At 41.9% G+C, this 22,627-nt stretch overlaps 1 protein-coding gene across 2 annotated transcripts in view; it reads left to right on the top strand.

Annotated features, from left to right (window-relative positions):
* Positions 1–22,627, top strand: part of ADAMTSL1 (ADAMTS like 1) — a 637,539-nt gene that overhangs the window by 352,744 nt on the left and 262,168 nt on the right. For both annotated transcript variants that reach the window (XM_070742526.1, XM_070742525.1), the window contains exon 3: positions 8,418–8,545. In XM_070742526.1, coding sequence (XP_070598627.1) covers positions 8,418–8,545 — 128 coding nt within the window. The remainder of the gene's footprint in view (positions 1–8,417; positions 8,546–22,627) is intronic.

Here is a 22,627-nt window from a genome sequence, read left to right as displayed (position 1 = left end):
AAATGTAGATTACATACAGGGATACACATGCACAGATTACACCTCATCTTTCTATTTGAAAGAAACATAAATGACTAAGTGGAAGCTGTGCATCATATACCACTCTATTCTGTTCTTCAAAGCTTGGTTCAATTTTATAGCTACCCAAGGGTTTGCAGCTGCTGAAGAATCACTGTGTATATCTATGAGAGAGGGGGGGAGGGAGGGGAAGAGAGAGAATGGAAAAGATGTATTTTTGACAATTCTGTTTTATAGTTGGGAGTTTTAAAATAATTTTTATTAAAGAGGCTTTCAACTTAATAAAAGCAGTGCAAATTTTAAGTTGTAAATACCGGTAATAAGTTGAACATTTTTATAAAAAATGGTTGGATCTTTTTTGTGAATTTGAATCCAACATTTTCTGGCTTTTTTACAAGTATGCTGGGCATGATAAAATAACTCATCCCATTTCCAACATAAATTTTATTTATGTTGCCCATATTATCTGGAAGTGATTCCAGTCTTCTGGGGCCTTTTTCTAATTGAAGTACATTTAAATACTTTATAGATTATTTTTCTGGAGTTTTATGCCAATGGTACATCATCTTAGAAAAATTCTCTTTTAAGTTGTAACATAATGGAAGTTTGTAGTGTCATCAATATGTATTATGTCCAAAATTCTTAGCCCATATAGTCTTTCATTTGTTCTTCTTTTGTTTCAGATTTTAATAAAATTGATACATTTTAACCACTACATGTTTCTCATTTATACATTGTTCACATTTTATCTTCTGCTGCTTAATTTCAGATGTACTATTACCATGATGGTGAACCTATGGCACATGTGCTGGAAGTGGCACACAGAGCTAGCTCTCCGGGCTTACGAGCCATTGCCCCTTGCTATTCCGGGTTCAGATGTGCCGGCCAGCTGGTCTTCACATGCGTGGGCGTGCCGGAAACCAGAAGAGCAGCCACCCGGGGTGCATGAGCACACAGGGAAGGTGATCTGCCAGTTTCCAGTGTGCACCGGCCAGCCAGTCTTCGTGCATGCATGCACACAAAAACCGAAAGACCAGATGTCCGATGTGCATGCCAGAAACCGGAAGATCATCTTCCCAGCACATGCATTCACACCAGGCTGCTGGTCTCCTGGTTTCTGGCACATGCCCGTGCACGCAAGCCACCATTTTGGCAGTCCATGCCGAAAAGGTTCGCCAACACTGTACTACTATCTTCATTAATTTTTTTTCTTAATTGTACATAGGAAAATTAAGTCCCCCTGAAATCTTTTGGTTTTGATTTTATCTTACATTTTCCATACTCTATCTTAACAACTCTTGATAATTTAACCATTTCTGTTGTTTCTTTTCCATAAAATGCTTCTTGAGATCTATAAAGATATTTGGGGGGGACAGTAGTTTTTAAGATCTATTTTCCCAATGTGGCACTTCCAATAATAGACCGCTACTTCAATAAGTGGGTTACATGTAGATTGTTTTGGTACACTTCTTGCAGAGATTGCTGGAAATAATGCAAGATAAATGTTTAGCAGCATTACTTTGTGTACTGCCTGGCCAACGGGCCACCAAACGAGGCAATTATACAAACACACACACACACACACACACACACACAAGCTTGAAAAAAGGCAAAAGGTTTCTTTATGTACAAACGGCTGCAAGCCTCAGCGACTGCAAGAGAAATGCTGGTTTATCAGTCCAAGGGTCAGAGTTAATCACTCACCCCAGCAACAGAAGTCTTTCTGGCTTACATCAGCCAATTACTCACTGTGCTTGAGTGTCAGAGTTTGCAAAGGTGTCCAAAATGAAAACGCAATGCATCAATGTCTCTCTCTCCAAATCTGAACGATAAATTCCCACACCACCTGTTGCACATCCTTCCCTTTTTAACTTTGTGGCAGCGTCTTTGATTCCTGACAGCTGCAACTTAAAATCTATTTCTGTGTCTGCGCAGCTACCCCTGGTGTCTCAGCATTCTCCTGACCTAGACATTTAGGATGGGATCATTCATCATCCCTCCCTCATCTGACTCAGATGAGACTCTGACTGGAGATCTTACAGTTTCTGCTGGCCTCTCTGCCTCTTCAGCCATTTCTACATCCCCTTCTCCTTCACTGTCTGACTCCTCATTAAGCTTGACAGGTCTTCTTTGATCTGAGGGACCCGGCTCCTCTGAGGCAAAATCAGTGGCCAGAGGAGTTGGCCTTGAGCCAACCACAACACTTTGTATATCAATTTCCCTTATTTCCAATGTTCAGTTAGTAGAGAACAAATAGATAAAGTCTATAGATAGATAGAAGATAGAATTCTTTATTGGCCAAGTGTGATTGGACACACAAGGAATTTGTCTTGGTGCATATGCTCTCAGTGTACATAAAAGAAAATATGCATTTGTCAAGAATCATGTAGTACAACTCTTAATGATTGTCATGGGGTGACATGCTCCTTAATTTCTGAATCACCTGTTTCGATAGCAATACCAGTTTACATCCAGCTGTAATTTAATAGCAGATCAGCAGCGGTTGGAAAGAAAATCTTTGGATTCAAAGAAGAATCCAACATGGAGGATTGTAACACCTTATATGGGTGGCATAAAAAAGTTAATAAATATATAAAAATAAAACAAAACACATTGAATTCAAAACATCCCCTTTGAGTTTGAAGAGTTGATTTGGATTTGAAATGGGGCTGCCTATACCTCCCCAATACTTAGGCCATTCTGGGTTGAAACTTCTGCTTTGAATCTGTATCAGGTGTTTCAAGTTTGGAATAGGATTGTTTTGATTTGGAACCATTTGCAGAATAGCCAGAACACCTGTTTCAAACTCTATAAACACAGTTCTTCAAACTTCAAATGTAGAAAGCAAAAAGCCATTGTGCACATTACTATTTATTTTCAACATCCTGCATTCTTCATGTAATATGCCATATAAATCCTCCTCGAGTGATTTTTTTGGGAGGGGGGGCAATCCAATAACTCTCCCCTTGGTCTCATGCCAGTTGAGGCAGCATAATGATAATCATGCATACTGGAAACAAAATGATGTCAGTGAAAAAAACCCAGCTCTTTAAACCTTTGATGTATCACCATTATATTAGGCCAGTGATCTTGCTATCCAGGGACAAAACATCAGCTTCTTCTATAGCCGCCGTTGGCAGCTCCTCGGATATATTTTATGGTTTTAAAAAACCCAAATGAATGGAGCAGGAATAGAAAATTATACTTTTAAAAGTAGTTAGGCTTATTCCTAACTAGGTACGGTGTGGGTTGTCTGTCTGGAACCCACACCGCATTTCGGACATAAACATCTAGAAAACATCCAGAGATACTTTACTAGAAGAGCCCTCCACTGCTCCACTCGCAACAGAATACCCTACGCAACTAGATTTACAATCCTAGGTTTAGAAAGCTTAGAACTACGTTGCCTTAAATACGACTTAAGCATAACTACAACATCTGCTACAACGTCCTTCCTGCTACAATGTCCTTCCTGTCAACGACTACTTCAGTTTCAGCCACAACAACACAAGAGCACACAACAGATACAAACTTAAAGTAAACTTGACTGCAGGAAATACGACTTTAGTAACTGAGTAGTTGATGCCTGGAACTCACTACCAAACTCGGTGGTATCATCACCTAACCCCCAAAACCTTTCCCTTGGACTATCCACTGTTGACCTCTCCCAATTCCTAAGAGGTCAGTAAGGGGCATGCATAAGTGCACCAGAGTGCCTTCTCTCTCCTGTCCTAATGCTTCTCTTTTACTAGTATCATGTATATAGAGCCTTCTCTGTGGCAGCCCCTACCCTCTGGAATCAACTCCCCCCAGAGATTAGGATTACCCCCACTCTCCTTGCCTTTCGTAAAGTCCTTAAAACCCATCTCTGTCATCAGGCATGGGAAATTGATTCCCCTGGGCCATTTTCGTTTTATGTATGGTTTGTATGAGATGTATGATTGTTTTTTATATTAAGAGCTTTAATTATTGGATTTGTACTGTTTTGTTGTTGTGAGCCGCTCCAAGTCTTCGGAGAGGGGCGGCATACAAATCTAATTATAAATATAAAAATAAATAAATATAAATATAAATATAAATATAAATATAAATATAAATATAAATATAAATATAAATATAAATATAAATATAAATATAAATATAAATATAAATATAAATATAAATATAAATATAAATATAAATATAAATATAAATATAAATATAAATATAAATATAAATATAAATATAATATCTCTGTTTACCACCAATATGTACTTGACAAAACAAACAAGCAAACAAAAGAATGAATGAATAAATAAATATTTCTCACTTTAACAAATGCCATGGAATAGTTGTCATGGAGGAAAAAATGAGTTGGAAGGCTATCTATGTTGCTTTAAACCAGGCCTGTCAAACTCCTGGCCCATGAACTGGATGCATCATGCACTGGCCACTCTCACACCTGGTTTAATGAAGGGGGTGGAAGTCCTGATATGTCACATGACGATGATGACGTGGCGATGCGAGTTTGACACCCCTGCTATAAACTCATGAAAAATAAATAATTTTGAAATTTAAATGTATAGATCTTTCTAAGCAACCTTATAGCAACTGTGGGCTGGCGGGTTGCATTCTCACTATAATTTGAAGATGATGCAGTCCGTTCAAAGCAAACAGTGGGTGTCTGTTTGTGAGCCAGACAAACCACTCACCGTTTTCACCTATGGGAAAACGTCATTCTGCTGGATCATACAGGTGTTTGTAACTAAATGTCATTAGATTTTAAAGGGGGGAGGGAGTAATAGCCTATATTTTTGCATTCCCTTTGCATGACTAATAAATAAACTCTTGATTCCTTCGTTCATAGTACAAACAACTGTCAACTCTAATGTCAATGACTCTCAACAGCCACATTGGTGGGTCTTATTTGATAAAGCACATTAAAGAGAGTGGGCCCCAGGCATGGTGCCCAGTTGTTGGTAGATGTTGAGGGTTTGGATCTGGCTCTGTGATAAGTTCAAAGGCTTTCCTAAACAGATTATACAAAACCGTTCATGGTGCCAGTCTGCAGGCCCCTTTTCCCCCACTTTTCACTGCCCCGCCTTTTCTTGCTTGTGAATAACTACATTCAACACCGAAATCTTTGGCCAAGCGTCATGCATTTTGAGAAAGAGTTTTCTTTACTCAGCTCAATAGTCGCAATTTGTATGTCACCATTTTGCTGAAAGCCCTAGTTTAAGTTCTTGGAGAGCCCTGGAATTACCATATCAGTCACTGGCTTTTGTGCTTGGTACTGTTCACTTTCAGAAGGAATAGTTCTGATTCTCTTGGTCATCTTTGTCCTGTCTTTACCTGTGATCCTCACTGCTTGCGGTTCAATGCATTTTGTAGACATACAGTGATACCTCATCTTACAAACGACTCATCATACAAACTTTTCAAGATACAAACCCGGGGTTTAAGATTTTTTTGCCTCTTCTTACAAACTATTTTCACCTTACAAACCCACCACTGCCGCTGGGATGCCCCGCCTCCGGACTTCCGTTGCCAGCAAAGCACTCATTTAAATGGGCACTTTGCTGGCAATGGAAGTTTGGAGGTGGGGTTTCCCAGCGAGGGGAGCCTCAGTGAAATCGCAGCATCGCAAAAACACAGAGGTCCAGGGGTGGGGTTTCGAGGACTTCAGTGTTTTTGTGATGCTGCAATTTCACTGATGCTCCCTTCGCTGGGAAGCCCCACCTTCGGACTTCCATTGCCGGCGAAGTGCCCGTTTAAATGAGTGCTTTGCTGGCAATGGAAGTCCGGAGGCGGGGCATCCCAGTGGCGGCAGTGGGTTTCTAAGGTGAAAATAGTTTGTAAGAGAGGCAAAAAAATCTTAAACCCCGGGTTTGTATCTCAAAAAGTTTGTATGATGCTGGGATTTCCCTGCAGCATCGCAAAAACACAGAAGTCCGGAGGTGGGGTTTCCCATGGAGGGGAACCACAAGGAAATTCCAGCAGCGCAAAAATGGGCGCTTCGGCTGGCAAAAGGGGTGAATTTTGGGCTTGCACGCATTAATCACTTTTCCATTGATTCCTATGGGAAACATTGTTTCATCTTACAAACCTTTCACCTTAATAACCTCATCCCAGAACCAATTAAGTTTGTAAGATGAGGTATCACTGTACTTCTGTTTCTTATTTATGTGTTTACGTTTCGTTTATTTTTGAAAGATTATAATCAAAAAGGTTTCCCCACCCCCTCCATAATTTTTGAAGGGTTTTAGCAAAATACAGGGGTACCTCTACTTAGGAACTTAATTTGTTCCATGACCAGGTTCTTAAGTAGAAAGGTTTGTAAGGAGAAGCAATTTTTCCCATAGGAATCAATGTAAAAGCAAATAATGCATGCGATGAGGGTGGAGGCCCTGTTTCCTCCCAGGAGATTCCTAGAGAGACCCTATGGAGGTTTCTTCCTGCCTTTTCCGGCCCTGTTTCCTCCCAGGAAATTCCTAGAGAGTGCATGAGATTTTGGCGATTTTCGGTGGAAATCAGCAAAAACTTACCAATGTGAGTGTCCTTGCATGAGATTTAGCTTCCTGCACATGTGCAGAAGCCAAATCTCATCCGCACTTGCCTGCATCGGTTACATGGAGCCGCCCATGCAGCTCCACTTTCACTACCATGCTATAGAATGGCCTGTACTGGTAGGAACCCAATACCGGTGTGATGTCATGTGACCATATGAGTGGTGTGATGTCATGTAACCATTAAGCAAATCAGCACAGGTGATTTCATGAAGTAAGCATGGCGTGTGGTTGCCCCTTGTGACGTCCTGCTGGCTTCCCCATTGACTTTGCTTGTAGGAAGCTGAGAAAAATCACAAATGGTGATCATGTGACCATAGTATAGGTCATAATTGTGAGCCAGATTCTAAGAAACTGGATTGTGATCATGTGACCCACATTAGCATGAGTACCAGTCATAACTGCCATTATTATAAGTTAGAATGGTCTCTCAATGAGTGAGTGTTAAAGGATGAAATGAATGAATACTGTAAATGAATACTGAGCTGCAGTAAGTAGAAGTATACTTAGGTTCAGGATTCAAGAATTGAGGTTGGTTCCCCTGCCTCTATGAAGCAAATGGATTCTGATCTCTAAGGTACAACTTACACATGTATAATGTTCCCAAGGTATGCCCATGTTACACCAACACTCCACAGTCTGCATTGGTTGCCGATCAATTTCCGGTCACAATTAAAAGTGTTAGTTATGACCTATAAAGCCCTTCATGGCATCAGACCAGAATATCTCCGAGACCGCCTTCTGCTGCACGAATCCCAGCGACCGATTAGGTCCCACAGAGTCGGCCTTCTCCGGGTCCCGTCAACTAAACAATGTCGGTTGGCAGGCCCCAGGGGAAGAGCCTTCTCTGTGGCGGCCCCGACTCTCTGGAACCAGCTCCCCCCAGAGATTAGAACTGCCCCTACCCTCCTTGCCTTTCGTAAACTCCTCAAAACCCACCTTTGTCGTCAGGCATAGGGGAATTGATCTCCCCCGGGCCTATATAATTTATGTATGGTATGTCTGTAGGTATGTCTGCTTAAAAATGGGGTTTTTTAAAACTATTTTAAATTTTAAATTGTAAATTATTAGATTTGTCATGAACTGTTTTATTGTGTTGTGAGCCGCCCCGAGTCTATGGAAAGGGGCGGCATACAAATCTAATAAATAAATAATAAATAAATAAATACTCTGTGTGTGTGTGTGTGTGTGTGAGTGTGTGTGTGTGTAACATATTTTTTGTTGATAATGAAAAGGAAAGGAGACTGTTATAGATCTATTTCAGGCTTATTTGCCTTTATCAGGTAGCCACACCCTTACTGGTATTTGAACCTGGGGCTCTGCCTTGTAAGGCAGTGGCCTTAGCCTTTAGGCTACAGGCTCATCTCCTGTATCAACTTGTACCAGGGAAGGGTTATGTGTGACCTTGGTATCTGGAAGGAGCATCATAGCTTCCTTTTTGCCTCTCGGCACACAGGAGGTACAGGAACCACTAGGGGCCGTATTCCAAGGCAGATAAGCTCTTTTATAGCTGACAACTATAATCTATAAGTGTAACATATTTTTGCTGATAATGAAAAGGAAGGGAGGCTACTATAGATCTATTTTGGGCTTATTTGCCTTCATCAGGTAGCCATTCAAAATAGCAAAATATATTTTGTGTGATCTGTTTGTAATCTAAACTAGAAACATCTACAGAAATAAATGTTTATACACAGGTTGTCCTCAACCTATGACCACCATTGAGGCCAAAACTTTTGTTGTTAAGTGAGAGATTTGTCAAGTGAATATTTAGCAATAATTCGGCAGTCACTTCCCTATTTTGAACGTGAGCCAATTTCTCTTCCCTTCATGCTGTCTTTTGTTCTCTTATAGAGTTCTCGAACTGCTCGTTCTGAAGAGGACCGAGATAGTCTGTGGGATGCCTGGGGCTCCTGGAGTGAATGTTCCCGTACCTGTGGCGGAGGCGCTTCGTACTCCTTGAGACGCTGCTTAAGCAGCAAGTAAGTACCGGCAATTAAAACATTTTTTGAAGCTGCATCAAGGTGTATTTTTGCAGTGGGAAAGAATTGTGTAGTAGATCCTTGGAACAAACTTCCAGCAGACGTGGTTGGTAAATCCACAGTAACTGAATTTAAACATGCCTGGGATAAACATATATCCATCCTAAGATAAAACACAGGAAATAGTATAAGGGCAGACTAGATGGACCATGAGGTCTTTTTCTGCCATCAGTCTTCTATGTTTCTATGTTTCTAAAAGGGAAGAACCAAACTGAAACTTATACGGACAGATCCTATCTCTGAATGCCCAGAATTTGGCAATGTCTAAATCAAATTTAATAAATAAAATGACAGCTAATGCTAATTAAAACTAGCTTGTAACCCGTTCTTCCGTACCTCTCATCCATACTTCTATCTTGTATATCTTGTTGGGGGCAATATGCTGACTCTGTAAACCGCTTAGAGAGAGCTGTAAAGCTACTGCAAAGCGGTATATAAGTCTAAGTGCTATTGCTATCTTCTATGACCTCTTCATTCTCTACATCAATGACCTTTGCGATTACATCACAAGCAACTGTGTCCTCTTCGCCGACGATGTAAAACTCTTCAACACCACCGATAACACAACTACTCTCCAAAAAGACCTTGACGCTGTTTCTGAGTGGTCTAACACATGGCAACTCCAAATCTCAACTAGCAAATGCTCTGTCCTACACATTGGGAAGAAGAATGTGAACTCCAAATACGAACTGAATAATCAAATTATCACAGATAATGCCCACTCGGTTAAAGACCTTGGTATACTAATAACAAAAGATTTAAGTGCCAAAGCCCACTGCAACAATATAGCCAAGAAGGCTTCAAGAGTTGTAAACCTAATCCTACATAGCTTCTGCTCTGGCAATCTCACACTACTTACCAGAGCTTACAAAACTTTTGCCAGACCCATCCTCGAATACAGCTCATCTGTTTGGAACCCATATTGCATCTCAGACATTAACACCCTTGAAAATGTCCAAAGATACTTCACCAGAAGAGCCCTTCACTCCTCCACTCGAAACAGAATACCCTACGAGACTAGACTTTCAATCCTGGGCCTAGAAAGCTTAGAACTAAGACGCCTTAAACAAGATCTAAGTATTGCCCACAAGATCATATGCTGCAATGTCCTGCCTGTCGGCGACTACTTCAGCTTCAACTACAACAACACAAGAGCACACAACAGATTTAAACTTAATATTAACCGCTCCAAACTTGACTGTAAAAAATATGACTTCAGTAACCAAGTTGTCAAAGCGTGGAACTCATTACCGGACTCCATAGTGTCATCCCCAAACCCCAAACCCCCAACACTTTACCCTTAGATTATCTACGGTTGACCTCTCCAGATTCCTAAGAGGTCAGTAAGGGGCGAGTAAAGTACACTAGAGTGCCTTCCATCCCCTGTCCTATTGCTTTCCTATATCTCCTATACCTTTCTTCTATTCCTATATCTCTTCTTCTATTCTTTCATTGATATGTTCTATTACTTTATCTTTTCTATTATTTCTTAGATATATTTTACTATGAGTATCTCCTCTATAACCTTCATCATGTATTTTACTATGTGTACAGTGATCCCCCGTTTATTGCGTCCCCAACCATTGCGTACAGGGTACTTCACGATTTTTCAACCCGGAAGTCAAAATACCATCTACGCATGCGTGCGTTTTTTCTATGGGCACGCATGCGTAGATGGCAACCGGGAGATCAGCTGCTGGGTGGCTTTCCTGGGTCTTCCCCCTCTTGCTGGCGTCAGCGAGGAGTTTCCCCACTGCCCACGCAAACTCCTCGCTGCCGCCCGCCCTTCGCCCGCCCACGCCGTTCATTCTCGCCGCTTTCGAGCTGAGTCCTGAAGCGAATTCGCTCCCGGACTCAGCTCGAAAGCGCCGAGAGACAGCGCCAAGGAACGGCCTGTCCACGCTGTCTCTCGGCGCTTTCGAGCTGAGTCCGGGAGCGAATTCGCTCCCGGACTCAGCTTGAAAGCGCCGAGAGACAGCGCCAAGGAACGGCCTGTCCACGCTGTCTCTCGGCGCTTTCGAGCTGAGTCCGGGAGCGAATTCACTCCCGGACTCAGCTCGAAAGCGCCGAGAGACAGCGCCAAGGAACGGCCTGTCCACGCTGGCTCTCGGCGCTTTCGAGCTGAGTCCGGGAGCGAATTCGCTCCCGGACTCAGCTCGAAAGCGCCGAGAGACAGCGCCAAGGAACGGCCTGTCCACGCTGGCTCTCGGCGCTTTCGAGCTGAGTCCGGGAGCGAATTCGCTCCCGGACTCAGCTCGAAAGCGCCGAGAGACAGCGCCAAGGAACGGCCTGTCCACGCTGGCTCTCGGCGCTTTCGAGCTGAGTCCGGGAGCGAATTCGCTCCCGGACTCAGCTCGAAAGCGCCGAGAGACATCGCCAAGGAACGGCCTGTCCACGCTGGCTCTCGGCGCTTTCGAGCTGAGTCCGGGAGCGAATTCGCTCCCGGACTCAGCTCGAAAGCGCCGAGAGCCAGCGCCCCCCGGACCCCCAACCCGGGTTTGGGGGGCTGCTAGGAAGCCCCCCATGCCGGCGGCAAACAGCCGCGCCGCCCCCAATCTTCGGCTCCTCGCTAGCGCTGTGGGAGTAAAAACACCATCTGCACATGCGCAGATGGTGTTTTTACTTCCGCAGCGCTACTTCGCGAAAACCCGCTCGTTGCGGGGGCTCCTGGAACGGAACCCTCGCAACAAGCGGGGGATCACTGTATATAGATATATACCCACTAAAACCCTCATTGTGTATTGGACAAAATAAATAAACAAACATGTTTTTGCAGAGTTGAAAATAATCCTTGCATTTGGCCAAGTAACCCTAGCCACTGGCTTGCATCGCAAAAACAATGTTTTTAGCCAGAAACATGTTTTTTCAAGGGAGGGGGATCAGGAGAGGGTAAAAAAAATGTGTTCTTGAAATGCAACCTTACAAGCTAACTTTCTCATTCTTAAAAAGAAATCATAAATAAAAAGATTAATGTTTTTTTCTTTTAATGAGCGATGGACAACTTTGGTGTAGAAAAATCATTTTCTGATTCAGAAATGGATCGCTAAATAATAACATTTGTACTGATGTGATGGTTCTTGTGCTGATAGTCAACCGTGTGAAAAAGATTTATGATGCATAAATAACTCAAGCAGTCTAATAAGAAAGGGTGGCAAGCCCCAGTTGCTCTTGATTTCAAAAAAAGGGTTACTTCATTTCTAAGAAAGAAAACTTCAATATCAATAAGGATGCTTAATTTGCCTGCTGGAAAAAGAAGCACCACAAACAAATTTTGTATTGTTGCAAAGAAAATAACATGTACATGACATAAGAACGTAAGAACATAAGAAGAGCCATGCTGAATCTGGCCAAAGCCCATCGAGTCCAGCATTCTGTGTCACACAGTGGCCCACCAATTGTCCATGGGGATCTTGAGCAGAAAGAGAAGGCAAAACCCTCCCTTTCCCTTGACCCCCAACAAGTGGTACTCAATGGAATCTTGCCTGCCTCAACCAACATAGAGGTGGCACTTGGACATCCGTTTCAATAACCACCGACACACTTGGCATCCATGAATCTATCTAATCCTGCCTTGAAGCTATCCAGGCTGACAGCTGTCACAATCTCTTCTGGAAGTGAATTCCATAAACCAACGACTCTCTGGGTGAAGAAATATTTCCCTTTTTTTGTCCTCACTTTCTTACTTATGAGCTTTAGGGAGTGCCCTCTCATCCTAGTATTGTATCCACCTTTTCTATCCCATGCATGATTTTATACACTTCGATCAAATCACCCCTTAAACAGGCTGAAGAGACCAAGGCGTTGCAGTCTGGTTTATATAAGGGAGGTGCTGCATTTCCTTGATCATACCAGTTGCCCTTTTTTGTACCTTTTCCAGTTCCATTATATCCTTCTTGAGGTGCGGTGACCAGAACTGTACACAATACTCCAAGTGTGGTCTCACCATCAATTTGTACAGAGACAATACAACACTTGCCAACCTATTTTCGATTCCCTGATTATGGACTCTCTGTTACTTGAGTTTAACTAGAGGGTGGTTTCATTGCTCATCCCCCTCCCCATCCTCATAATTTTGCCAGCTTTGTGCAAACAAGACCTCCACTTACGACTATGACTGTGACCAGAATTTTCATTGCTAAGCAAGGGCTTCATTAAGTGAACCACACCGAATTCTACCACCTTTTTTCCCCATGATTGTTAAGTGAACCATAGTAGTTATTAAATGCAATCGGTTGAATGCAATCTCCCCCATTGACTTTGCTTGTCAGAAGCTATCTAGGAAGGTTGCAGATGACGATCACATACTCTTGGGGGATGGTCCAGTGATCATACATGCACGCTGGTTATCAAGTAGCCCAGATTTGGATCATATGACTTGGGATGTTGGGACTGTCTTCCATGTAAGGACCAGTCATAAGTCATTTTTTCCCCCAGTGCTGTTGTAACTTCGGAGAGCCACTAAATGAACTGATGTAAATTGAGGACTATATGCATGACTCTTCTATGACAGGGGTGTCAAACTCTATTTCATTGAGGGCCGCATCAGGATTGTGTTTGACCACAGAGAGCTCCCCCCCTCCCGTGGGCAGTTTGACGTTGCTCAGGGGCACCTATGATGGCCAAGTGCTAAGGCAGGACCTCCCTGGCACCATCTCTTACTCTCATTATAATCTCCTCCTTTCTTTCTTTCTTTCTTTCTGTTAAATATGCATATATTAAGAATCTAAGTACTCTATTTACATATGGTGCTCTAATTGGCTAATGTTTTCTGGCGGGAGACTTGTTGCTGTGTCAAAACTCTTCTGCTGCTGGAGAAAAGCTATATAAGGATAGAGACGCGTCATTTTCTCTCAGAGTTTAACACACTTCTTTTGTCAGCCACATACTCAGTTCCTGTTCTTTGGTTTGAAGCAATAAAACCGCTAATTGTGTACAGTTCAGCCTAAGCTAATTCATTTCTCTTTCTTTCTTTCTTTCTTTCTTTCTTTCTTTCTGTCTGTCTGTCTGTCTGTCTGTCTGTCTGTCTTTCTTTCTTTCTTTATGTCTTTCTTTCTTTCTTTCTGTCTTTCTTCCCTCTCTCCCTCCATCCTTCCTTCCTTCCTTCCTTCCTTCCTTTTCTTTTCCTTCCCTTTTCATTCTCCTTTTTTCTTCCTTCCCCTCTTTCCTGATTTTTCCTTCCTTGCTCTCTTCCTATCTTTCCTGATTTTTCTTTGTTTTTCCCTTTCTCCTTTCTTGTCCCTTCTTGCATGCTCAAATGCAAAAAGGGAAACATTTATCCTTTTGTTTTGTTTTTAGTTTGTTTTGATAGTCCTCTGCCAGTGAAAATGGAGCGCGCAGGGGCCGTTTTCACCCACAACCGCCTCCTGCAGCCCTCTGCCAGTGAAAATGGAGCAGGGGGGGTGGCGTTTTCGCTGGCAGAGGCACTTTTGTTGTTTCCAGGCTGGCTCTAACCAGCCTGCAGGCCAAATCCAGCCTGCGGGCCTTGTGTTTAACACCTCTGTTCTGTGGGAATGAAGCGAAAGACAGAAAAAGTGGAAAGAATCCTGCAGATGTCATAGTCTGCTTGGGTTTCAAAAGGGAGAAGGTTGCTAAGACCTTTCCCACATAGCTCCCATCTGTCCCTAGGTCATTTCCCACCTCGAGAAGGCTACTCCCAATGACTAGTGTCTTCTAAACTACTTCACATACCTTCTATAATTTTTCCGTCTCTGCACATGGGCTGATGGTTTTCTACACAGCCTGTAATTCATTCTCTCTCTCTCTGCCCCCCACCTTCTCTCTGTACATATGGTTGGAAATAGTTGGCAGAGGTTTAAAAATGATTCCAATATTGCATATACAATAGGAACTCAGAAAATCCAACTGCCCACACCGATTCTTTCCTTTATTAACCGAGTAGGCAATGTGTTTGTATAATTCAGAATTAACAAAGAAAAGAAGAAACAGTGGAATTGCCTTAATATCATTTTCATTAAGCGAGTTTTAATTTTTTTATTAAAAATGACTTCATTAAGCACTCAACAGAGAGCCTATGACTTATCTGCCTAATGATGAGGTCAGCAACCAAAATGGTCTCTCTGAGCAAACATGAGCCACCAGTCAGGGATGAGCACTAATTTACTTCGCCGCCAGTTCGCTTTCTTCCCGCACCATGTGGTTTTATTTATTTATTCGACTTCTATGCCTTCTATTAAGGGTTTTTTCTCTGCACTTCATATCTCCTGCTCTGTGCTGTGTGCTATTGTTCAGTGCAAAACAACCCTACTCCTCGCGACAAATAAAGCACATTCCCTGGAGTCATGCGCCTCCCTGACATTGCTCCACGCCCCCTCCAAGGGGCCCCCCGTCCCACTATTTGAGAAACATTGATTTACAATCACGATTAGGACCGGAATTTCCATTGTAAGTCACTGCAGTCGTAATTTGAGTTGGGTCCAACTTTACAACCAGACTAAATGAATCACCACAATCGTTAAACAAATCCGCAGTCATAAGTAAGTGTTGACCCATTTTTCTGAAAAAACATATACAGTATTACCTCGTGATATGAACCCCTCACCATATGAACAATCCAAGATACAAACCCAGGGTTTGGAAATTTTTTGCCTCTTCTTACGAACTTTTTCCGCCTTACGAACCTGCCGCCTGAACGCTGAACCCGGAAGTTCAGCAAAAGTTCAGGTTTGGCGTTCGGGTTCGGGAGGACACCGAGAAGCCCCCTGGCTGTTTCAAAAGGGGACAGCCGGGTGGCGGGGCTTCTCAACTGCCACCCGAACTTTTGTCGAACTTCCAGGTTCAGCATTCGGGAGAACGCTGAGAAGCGCCCGGCTGTTTCAAAAGGTGACAGCTGGGCAGCTGCATTTTTGCAAGTTTTTTTTTCCTTGCATGGATTAATTGATTTTACATTGTTTCCTATGGGAAACATTGTTTCATCTTAAGAACTTTTTGCCTTACGAACCTCCTCCGGGAACCAATTAAGTTTGTAAGACGAGGTATTACTGTATTTTTTTTGCCAGAAATCAATAACAAAGGTCACCCTCCTTTGTTTACTGAGTAAAATGTGAGCATCCAAATTGCAATCATGTAACCATGAGGATGGGATAACAGATTGCTAATAAATAGTCATAAATTGAGGACTACCTATTTGGATGTGACTTAAGAGCAGTGGTAGGTTGCTACCGGTTTGGTCTGGTTCTACGAACTGGTAGTGGCGGTTGTGGGAGGCTCTGCCTATCCACCCCAGACACTTCGGCACAGAAGCCTCATGCGAGCGCACGCACAAACTGGTAGCGATGGGATTTAGAACCCATCACTGCTTAAGATGTGTTTAAAAAAAATTAATGACAGTAACAGCAAAAGCAATGCAGAGAACATTTGTAATGCTTTAGAATCCTACAGTTATTACAAAATATTAATAGATCATGCTTTATGATTTCACAAGTAATTAGAAGACACGTGTAAAAGTACTGAAAGAGATTTTTTGACACAATTTCTCAGTCACTAGTTTTCTCTTCTGGTGTCTATGATCACATCAGAAAAAGAGCATGCTATGTAAAGAATGCATACATGGTAAGTAGAAATGTCTAACAACGTTAAAATTACTCACTTGCATATTGAGCCAATTTTCTTTGATTTTTTTTTTAAAAAAACCAAAGTGAACTTTTGCCCATTCATAGATGGAGGGAGGATTATAATGTGCTGATTCTGTTAGCCAGTACAAATATATATTTAAATAGTAAACTCTGACCTTGAATTAGCACAGCAATAAGTGTATAACATGTTTTTTTACTCGTCTACATAGAATTATGACTACTAAATGGTGGTTTCTCTCTCTCTCTCTTTCTCTCTCTCTCTCTGTGTGTGTGTGTGTGTTGCTGAATGTGCAGTTAAAACTGAAAAGCAAAGAAATCCACCCAAACTTTAGGGATTTAGAAATAAGCCTAAATATATGATAGCTTTAAAATTTAAACACTGTACTATTGGTGCTTTGGGTTAGTGGTTGAGGGTTTTTTTTTCTGTGCAGCTTATTATTTTACAGACATGTGTCATATGACAGAGAATTATGCGTACCACACATAATTCTGTAACAAATGAAATAAAGAATAATGCTAGATTTGGGGTTGTGAGTTTGATAAATGAAGAGTTGGCACACCAATTGAACACTATGGAACAGAGCATGCCACAAACCAAAGATAAATATTTTTCCTGCAGTGAGGAATGTTCACGGTGTACTATGCCTTTTCGATTCGTGTATGATGCCTTCCAGAACATTAAGCGCAAGGCGAATACAGTCTCGTTGTGTCAGCTTTGAAGCTAGGCAAAGCATATATGCCTTCCTTCTAAACATCGGTGCACAGCTAAGCAGCTGAATAAATGCAAGTAATTTATTTTCCAAATGTCAGCTGCCAGATCTTACTAGTTCCATTCCTTGAGCTATTCGGGCCAGATACAATGTTGTTTTGTTATCAGCCAGTTCCGCTGCCTCTTTGGAAAATCTACTTTGTGTGATCCAACTGATCCCTGGAGAATTTAGTGCAAGACTTTATCTCTCCTGTCTTAGTTGTTGTGTCATCAGAACAGGACAGCAAGCTCTTTGGAGGGCAAAAATAGACAACATCAGCCATTAGTCATTTGTATTCCCATTGCAAATTCAATCCAAAAGTGTAGTGGTATGCGTGAATGACCTTGGGAGACAAGAAGAAGGGTCACAAACAAAACAGTGGTCAGTTGGGCGGCACTGAATCCACAGAAGGAATGGAGGGAATAGCAAACATCTCAAAAGCAAACATCTTAATTTCTACTTCAAAATGCATGAGAATGTTCCTCACTTTCTTCTAACTAGCTTGTCTTATCAACTACAGTGGTACATATGAACTTAATTCGTTCCGTGACCAGGTTCTTAAATAGAAAAGTTTGTAAGAAGAAGCAATTTTCCCCACAGGAATCAATGTAAAAGCAAATAATGTGTGCGATTGGGGAAACCACAGGGAAGGTGGAGGCCCTGTTTCCTTCCAGGAGATTCCTAGAGAGGCCCCACAGAAGTTTCTCCCTGCCTTTTCCGGCCCTGTTTCCTCCCAGGAGATTCCTAGAGAGGCCCTACAGAGGCTTCTCCCTACCTTTTCCGGCCCTGTTTCATCCCAGGAGATTCCTAGAGAGGTCACGCAGAGGCTTCTCCCCGCCTTTTCCGGCCCTGTTTCATCCCAGGAGATTCCTAGAGAGGCCACGCAGAGGCTTCTTCTTGCCTTTTCAGGTTACAGTTTCAGAGGCTTGGGTTTGTAAGTGGAAAATGGTTCTTGACAAGAAGCAAAAAAAAACCTTGAATACCCGGTTCTTATCTAGAAAAGTTCGTAAGTAGAGGCGTTTGTAGGTAGAGGTACCACTGTACATCCATACTGTAAATACAGCTGGAGGTTAGCTATGCTATTCCAGCCGCTTTTTACATTCAAAGGGATAGACTTTAAGTTGCATTTAAAGCCACCTAACTATAAAAACAGTGGTTGCGTGGGAATGCTACTAGGTCAGAGCTGCAAACATCCACTAGGTGGCAACAAGGAATGGAAAAAACCTGAACGCTTTGCACCCATTCTAAATGGATTTTTGACTCCCTGGTGCATTAGTATATATTTATATAATCTATATACCTAAACTTTGGAAAAGAAATATATAGGTATGGGTTGTTCCTTATTGACTATTCAAGTTAATGGTGGTATACCAAGAGTTTAATATGTACGGCAAACAGCCACACTCTCTTTCAACTTGAATAGTCAATAAGGGACAACCCATACCTATATATTTCGTTTCCAAATATTTTTCATTTGTCCTATTCTTTACTTCTTGTACATAAGGCTAAAGTCCCTTTTTAAACAGCTATAACATAGCATTCACTTGACCCCCCCCCCCTCCTTTCATTTGGCCTAACATTTTTAATATGCATTCCAAGAATTAGGGTTTAGCAAATATTAGTTTAGTGACCTTTCCTAGGATGACCTGTGGAATCCAAAATGGCTTTCACTCCAGGCTTGAATCCATTTTTTGTTTCACTTGGCACCCTGCGAGACAGTTCTGTTTTGTCCTCATCCTTCCCTGTCAAGTTTTATTCTCCTCGCAAAGTGTGGCTGAGGAACGTGATTAGTCATGATTTCATTTGTTCTGTATTTTCACGGTACTCGAATTTAAGTTCCCTTGCTTTGAATGGCAAATGATTTTGCAACTGAAAACCCCAAACTTTTATGTAATATATAATGCATGCAATATATATGTTACACTCACTTCTTCAGTTCCTTCTACCCGCTGGGTAATGTGCTATGAAATTGAAGCATGCCTATCTGTTTCATCAAGATCTGATAGCTCATTGCTTTGGGTATGTCATAGTTTAAGATTTTATTTTACAGGACATCTTTTCTTGATTATTTTGGGAGAGAATGGTATATTGTTCCCTTTTCTATATCGAGTTTTTTAAAAAAACATTGTGTCTATAAATAGCTGTTGTTATATAATGCACATTGCCAGAAACTGAAGTTTTATCTAATAGTTTTGCTATTCATGGAAAGGAATCAACTCCTCTTATAGGCATATTTATAATCACACACTTAATATACATTTTCAGAATATTTGTTCTAAAGAAAACAGGACTTCAGATCTTTAATATATTTGTTTATACAGAGAAAAAAGGACAAAAGCCTAGTGAAATTGTACATTTATAATTAATATTAGTATAATAGTTGTTCCCATTTGATTAATAATGCATTGAAGATTTTCATTTGCTGCTGCTTTATCCGCATATTGGAAAATTGAAGCACGTTTATTGTCACAGATTCATTATAACCGTTGGCTTGTTAAAGGGTAGACAAAATGGATCCCGTAGATATTTCTACTGGTGCCAATGTTGTTGCACCATCTCACTTTTTAAAATAGAATTAAAAATAGAATGTTAACAAATGGCAAAGTATTAGTATGTCCAAAAATGTTTTCTGGTCTCCACGTGAGTTCCAGGGATATTCTTAGGAAATGAAGGTTATCATCCTGCCCAGAACAGACAGTAAATCCCGGTCATGGTAGCCATCTTGGAAAACTATCAGGAATTGAGTCAGAAGCCACACCAGTTAATTAATGATTGGTTTTGCTAATTGCATCTTAGAAAGCAAACATTTGTGAGCATCCCAACAGCATGTTTTCAAAACTTCAGTGTACATACAACATTTGTTGAAACCTTCTTACTTCTTTCTAACCTGTGGCAGGAGTGGGCTACTGGGGTTTGCAGGGGTTTGGAAGAACCTCTAGCTAAGATTCTGTGCAGTTCGAAGAACCCCTAAATTTATTTATTTATTTATTTATTGGATTTATATGCCGCCCCTCTCTGCAGACTCGGGGCGGCTAACAACAGTAATAAAACAGCATATAATAATAATCCAATACTAAAAACAGTTAAAAACCATTATTATAAAAACCAAACATACATACAGATATACCATGCATAAAATTGTAGAGGCCTAGGGGAAAGAGTATCTCAATTCCCCCATGCCTGGCGGCAGAGGTGGGTTTTAAGCAGCTTACGAAAGGCAAGGAGGGTGGGGGCAATTTTAATCTCTGGGGGGAGTTAGTTCCAGAGGGCCGGGGCCGCCACAGAGAAGGCTCTTCCCCTGGGTCCTGCCAAGCGACATTGTTTAGTTGACAGGACCCGGACCTAACTGGTCGCTGGGGATTCGTGCAGCAATCCCACTCCTGGCTGCCTCGCTCCTCCCAGGAGTCCCCATATGGCCCATTTTGGATGAAGGTAAGTGCAGGGCATGTAAAGACACTTGGAAGGGCATAAAACAAGCCTACCGGAAGTTTGGGAAGGTCAGAAATGGGTCCGTTTCAGGCCTCCAGAGGTCCTCTGGAGTCTGGGGAGGCCATTTTCACCCTCCTGAAGGCTTGAGGCAAGCCTCTGGAGCCCAAGAAGGACAAAAATGCTCACCACCACTTTGCCGTGGTGCAGGAGGCCAACAAAGCCACACCCAGCATAGACACGCCCACCCAGCAACCAGCCAGAAAACCCCTTGCTAAAATTTTTGAAGTCCACTCCTCCCTGTGCAACTTTGCAAGCTGTAAAATTTGTTTTTCAAAGCGGAACCAAAGCAGTCAATTACCGGTATCACTTGTAATCATTCCCAATAGGCAGTAATGGGCAGTCAAATTTTTTACTGCCATACTGTGGGTGTGGCTTATTTTATGGGTGTGGCTTAATGGTCATGTCACTGGGTATGAGTGGCTTGCTGACCATGTGACCAGGTGGGAGTGGCTTGAACGATCATCATCGTTCAAGTGAACTGTTAAGTCCTCGACTTACAACCTCACCAGTGTTGTTCGCTGGGGTGACAATTTGCTTTGCGTTTCCCACGCTCTCCTACCTTGGTCACACCCCACCTCAGGCTGGGTAGCTAGGCGAACAGGTGCTGCCAGAAGCATAAATGCTTCCAGCGCCACTTCCACCCATGCCTTCTGCTTGCACGTCACATGGGAGGTGGCTGCGTGAGGCTGGAGGGGAGCCAGGCAGGAGAGAGGGAAGCTTGTCTGTGGCCAGAAAGAAGGAAAGAGGAAAAAAGCAAGGAGCACAGACGAAGCAGCAGCAACAGGGGAGAAAAAGAGAGCTGAGCTGAAACCAGTAATCAAGGAAGTGACAGCCGACAATCAGCTGGAGCTGCGCACATATCTTCATTTCCGCTGATGGCACTACGTTCCACCTCATCCTGCCTGCTGCCCACCCCTGCCCATAGGGATAAGACTTTTGGATTCAAAACTCCATCTGCTTCTAGCTTGTTTCACCTGAAGAACAGACAAAGTTCCCAAATCTAACGGTAACTAATGGGAATGTATTAAAATATCAAAATTAAAAATGTGGCCTAATTTCCACTATAAATTGTGACTCTAATGAAACAAATAATCTATATAATAACAGTAATTTTTGTCAGCATAACAGATTACTTGCAGAACTGCCTTCTGCCATATGATTCCCAGCAACCAATTAGGTTCCTTCTCCAGGTCCCCTCAGCCAGACAATGTCACTTGGGGGGGGGGCTTGGGGAAGAGCCTTCTCTTTGGGGCTCCGGCCCTCTGGAATCAGCTCCCCCTGGAGATTCGCACTGCCCCACCCTCCTTGTCTTCCGTAAGAGTCTTAAGACTCACCTATGTTGCCAGGCTTGGGGCAATTAGGTCTCAGCCCCTTGGCCAACAAAATGAGATATATGTTGTATGATTGGACTGGTATGATTGTTTTTAAATATTGGATTTTTAGATAGTAATTTTAAATTTAATTAGATTTGCCATTGTATTGTATTGTTATATTATATGCTGTGGGCCACCCTGAGACCTCGGAGAAGGGCGGCATACAAATCAAATCAATCAATCAATCAATCAATCAATAACACTATAAACCAGTGATGGATTTTCATGCCTGGCATTTCACTAGTATAATATCTTTTTTTTGGGGGGGGGATATTTACTTCTGCTATCAGTTCTTCACTTGAGGTCTAACTGTTCTTGAATAAAATGTCTTTACACTTTATTATTTCTATGTTTTTGCAAACTCTAAAAGAACATTATGATATTTTTGCAAAAATTCATAGTAATTATAGCTGTACGCTCCACTAGGGCAAAATGGAGGAATTCATTAAAAGCTGTTTGTGCTTGGGGATCCAGTTAATCTCATGAATCCGCAGGAGCACAGTCTTAAAAATCTACTAATAAAAAACTCATAATATTTCTGAAAGATCAAATACTCCTTCCTAAAAATTTAAATGTAGATAGAATGATTATAAGTACTTTACTGTGTGAAACATAATGAAATACAAAGAAAATAAGTATCAAAATGCATTTTCCCTCACCTTCCTAATAACATGTTCAGCATAAGGGATATTGTTAAAATATCCATCTAGAAGAGCAGAAGTCACAAAATTGAACTGAATGCTAGCAAATGTAGCGAAATACTTTGAAATGTCAAAAATATCCAGTCAAATTCTAAGGGCTTTAATAAATTTAAAAGGT

This window comes from Erythrolamprus reginae, chromosome 2 (assembly GCF_031021105.1).
Source record: "Erythrolamprus reginae isolate rEryReg1 chromosome 2, rEryReg1.hap1, whole genome shotgun sequence".
Taxonomy (NCBI): domain Eukaryota; kingdom Metazoa; phylum Chordata; class Lepidosauria; order Squamata; family Dipsadidae; genus Erythrolamprus; species Erythrolamprus reginae.
This window is presented reverse-complemented; position numbering and strand designations above follow the sequence as displayed.